This window comes from Salvelinus sp. IW2-2015, unplaced genomic scaffold (assembly GCF_002910315.2).
Source record: "Salvelinus sp. IW2-2015 unplaced genomic scaffold, ASM291031v2 Un_scaffold1187, whole genome shotgun sequence".
Lineage (NCBI taxonomy): Eukaryota > Metazoa > Chordata > Actinopteri > Salmoniformes > Salmonidae > Salvelinus > Salvelinus sp. IW2-2015.
Window position 1 is genome coordinate 334,717 of NW_019942769.1, and position 4,462 is coordinate 339,178.

Here is a 4,462-nt window from a genome sequence, read left to right on the forward strand (position 1 = left end):
GGTAGTGAGTGTTGCAACCGAGGACAGACATTTTATACGCGCTACGCACTTCAGCACTTGTCGGTCCCGTTGCTTTGAGCTTGTGTGGCCTACCACTTCACAGCTGAGCCGTTGTTGCTCCTAGACGTTTCCACGTAACAATAACAGCGCTTACAGTTGACCGGGGTAGAAAGGGCAGCAAGTCACTGAGCTCTTCAGTAAGGCCATTCCACTGCCAATGTTTGTCTACAGAGATTGCATGGCTGTGTGCTCAATTTTATACACCTGTCAGCAACGGGTGTGGCTGAAATAGCCGAATCCACTAATTTGAAGGGGTGTCCACATACTTTTGTATATATATTATATATAGGGAGACTGTTTTAGTGCCAAAAATAAGAGGTTAAAAACATGTTTAAAAAAWATATATATATATGTCTCAGATCTAGGATAGCCACTTCAGAACAAACTTCCTTTTAATTTTTTAAAGGGGGGACTATTTGTTGTTCCATGCATTTATATGGGCTAATAGCAGGAAGGCCAAAAATCTTTTTACATCCAATACTTTTTAAAGATATTTTGTTGACTCTTCAAGGGGTCTTAAAATTATAAATCAAATAGSTAAATGATCCATGGTATGACCATCTTAAAACAATTCAGTATAGCTTAGTAGAGAGGGCTTAGACTTTTATGGGTTGTTAAATATAGGGGATACAATATATAGTCTAGATACATGTTGTGTCTAAGATGGTGCCGATAGACATGGCCGCAATGTTTCAGGCTCCTAAGCAACTTTGCACAAAAATTTCGCTACAACCGCAATAACATCTGCTAAACATGTGTATGCGACCAATACACMTTTTTTATTGTACTTAAATACAATGTTTATAGAGACGCCTGACATAAAAATGTCTATGGAGCATTGATAAAAACTTGCTATTTCATATGACCTCTAAATGTCTTTCGTCTATTTTATTTTGTTTGTGGAAGAACTGAATATCCTGTTCAAGAACGAAAAAAATGTGACCATTCTTCCACTGGAATTCCAATTAAGAGTGACCTCGTCCCTATGTTAACAGTCCCCCATAACAAAACTACTATAGCSCTATAAATAAGTCTACGTTAAGTGTAAACCAAACATGTCATTGGTCCGTTTTTCTTTATACATTCCAACGAGAAGAGGCTACCGTTACATCCGAAGGACTGTATCGATGACATCACTATCATAGATGCCGCGGCAGGAGCTGTTTTGAGACGGTCTTTGTTTAGCCGCGTGCTGCTGCTCGCGGCGCTCACCACGGCCACGCCTCCCATCCACGAGCCGTATAAATCCCAGACAGCCGGCAGCTTCGCCTTCACGCCAGTGGAATTACACAACGGACTACAGCAAAGGTGAACCTAACGATCTAGATACATATATATCAGTTTTGGGGGGATCGGATAATGCAATTGGAATARAGTATATTTCTTCACAGTCTTCGAGTTTATTCTTATTTTGTTTATTAAAAAGGCGACGTTGCTGTTGTGTTCGGATCACTTAAATCCCAAAAATGCCTTTTCCACCGATAAATCTCCAACGAATCTCTTCTCCTGGCAGAGAGCTGTTCAAGAAAAAGAAACAGCTGGAGGAAAAAGACTCGGAGAAGGAAAAGATGTCGAAGTCCTGGACTACAGCCAATCTGAGGAATTTGGGGCGAAAACCTCAGCAACAGAAATGCAAACTCCCGATTCAGGAGACAGCCAGGAGTTCTTTAGACCTTCTAACTTTACCCAAACAATCTCAGGACTCGTGCAAGAGCGTTCCGCGTTCCAGTTCGATGCACCCGGACACCACGCACCCGGACAGGAGTAAGCAGTCCTCGCGGAGTTCCGTGGGAAAGGACGAGGCAGGAGAAGAAAGAGAGATTAAATTCTCTCTGAGCCTCACACCGGAGGCCATTCTCGTTATTCAAAAGCGCAGTTTAGAAAAACAGATACTAGCCAAACAGCAGAAGGGTTGTGCTTCCGTAGACTTTCGGCACAGGCGAGTCTTTCCATCCAAACGGACTCAAAGTGGTTCCAAAAGCTCTACCATCCCCGTCGCCAATCTGCAACACGCAAAGGACATTACATCCATAGTAAAAATCTCTTTACTAAATGATCAATATAAATACGATGACGTGGAATACGAAGAAGAAGATGGAAATGTGGACGAGACGGTGGTGAGGAAATGCAAAGAATGGCTGAAAGGAGTTGAAAGCGCCTCTGCTTTTGTCAAAGTGGACAAACGATCTGCCCTTCCGCACCTAAAAAGCTGCTGACTACCGCTTGTGATATTATAGGACTTTAATATGATGTGATATGGCAAGCTATGAACATTACACATTGTAGCCTACACAAAGGACATGGATCATTTGTAGCCTGTCCACTGACACTGCTCACCATTACGCACGGCGAACACTTTCCACACCGATGGGAATCTTGTTTTTACTAGTCTATGTCTAATGTCAGAATTGATTAGKCTTTTAATGTTGACACTGGCAGAATCCAGTGTTCTCTTCTTTTGCACGTGTTTTTTTATTTATTGAGTCGGTTTTATTCGTTGGTTGGGTGGTTAGGGGATCTGACGGAATGGAATGAGGTGCCTGTATGAGCGGCCTGCGATCCATGGACCCTGTTCCTTTGTGTCCAAGAACAATAGCTGTCAACTACGACGACAGGGTTACTTTGTGCATTTTCTTTTGGGGAATAAATGACCGTTTTTTTTTTACCCTCTCAGAAGAGGCAAATGTTTTTGTTTTTTTGTTGCATTGTCTGGAAAAGTAAAGTAAAACATGTTTTAAAAGGTGGATCAGATTTGTACAGTATTTATTATGAGGGTTATGTTTGTATCAGCTCAAATGTTTCCTTCTACTTTTACATTTTTAAAAACATTTCTTATGTAATCTACATTCACTGAGAATTAACATTTGACTTATTTCATTAGTATAGAAATGACCTCTGACAGTTATGTGATTAACAAACACAATACACATCAAAATAAATCTAATTGTAATTTATTTGTCACATGAAAATAGATCAATAACAAATAATTAAAGAGCAACAATAAAATAACAATGTGGAGGCTATATACAGGGGGTACCAGTACAGAGTCAATGTGGAGGCTATATACAGGGGGTACCAGTACAGAGTCAATGTGGAGGCTATATACAGGGGGTACCGGTACAGAGTCAATGTGGAGGCTATATACAGGGGACCAAGTCGAGCAGACTTATGAGAATTTTTATAAACACTGCTTATAATCACTACTGTTACTAGTAAGCACCTATTCATGAGTATATCCTAATCACGCCATGCAGTTATTCGAGAGATTTACATTCAGGCGAATTATGAGTTATATGCGAGCAATATATGGTAGGAAATTTACACAGAGGGTTATCGAGAGTATTTAGAACGAGCATTTATGCGAGAGTAATAACTGCTCATAGCACGATTTATTGAAGACCCTTCTACACGCGTTATGACGCAAATCTCAGTTAAGCAAGATTCCATGAAAATTTTTAACAGTCCAAGGACATTATGCAGTATTCTAGTAGCAGATTATGTGCGTATCTCATTATACACAGCCAGTTAGCTGAAAATTAATTGTTAGCAGATTCTGAGAATTTGATTACGCACGCTGGGTGAATTAATTTGAGGAATGTGAACGCAGCGTAGGAGTACAGGTGGAGAATTACGCAGCAGACGCGATTCTAAAGAATTATATAACGTAGCGAGAACTCTACAGGCTTGGCTTTAAGGGCTTAGCTAAAGTGCAACATTCTCCCCGACGTGACTCGCGAGATGATAAACTGTATTTCTCGTCTAGCCATTTTTTGCCATATTCAACAAGCTTCGTCATCCGATTGGTGAGTGACCCATTCCCTCTTGACACGAGACCAGCTCTTGATTGATACACGGCTTCGTCCTGTCCTCCTCCGATCTGAGGAGGGAAGATTAGAAGCGATCGGAAAGGACCTCAAGTGTGCCACACGTGTAACTCTCTTTGTTAACAATAAAAGCGTGATCGAGCGTCCTAAAATACAAAAACATAACAAATGTGGGTAAAGAAACCGGGAGAAACAGTTCTATTCTGTGCATAACTACACGCGTGACTAAAAGACAGACCACCACAAACCCGACCTACATCAAAGGCATACCTAAATATGGGTCTCCCAATCAGAACAACACAAACACCTGCCTCTGATTTGATAACCATACTCAGGCCAAGCCAATCAGCGAAAGTAGAAAAAGGATAGAAATACCAACATAGAGACGAGTTGATCCACCGACCTCAGAAACTGCACGCAGCCGATCCCATACATATATAAAGAACAAAAAACGACAAAGGAAGTAAAGGTCAGTACTGACAACAGCAAATCCTCTCTCTCGTCATCGACCAGTTTCTACAGTTCTTCCTAGTGAAACATAGGCTCCATGATTTTGGTCCGATGGCTTATAGTTCCTA

General features: G+C 41.1%; 1 protein-coding gene across 1 annotated transcript; it reads left to right on the plus strand.

Moving 5' to 3' along the window:
• Positions 1–1,290: 1,290 nt before the first annotated feature.
• On the plus strand, positions 1,291–2,804 carry LOC139024202 (proline-rich protein 18-like). The gene has a single exon (XM_070438794.1). The coding sequence runs from the start codon at positions 1,527–1,529 to the stop codon at positions 2,274–2,276; it is 750 nt and encodes a 249-aa protein (XP_070294895.1). The 5' UTR covers positions 1,291–1,526; the 3' UTR covers positions 2,277–2,804.
• Positions 2,805–4,462: the final 1,658 nt, after the last annotated feature.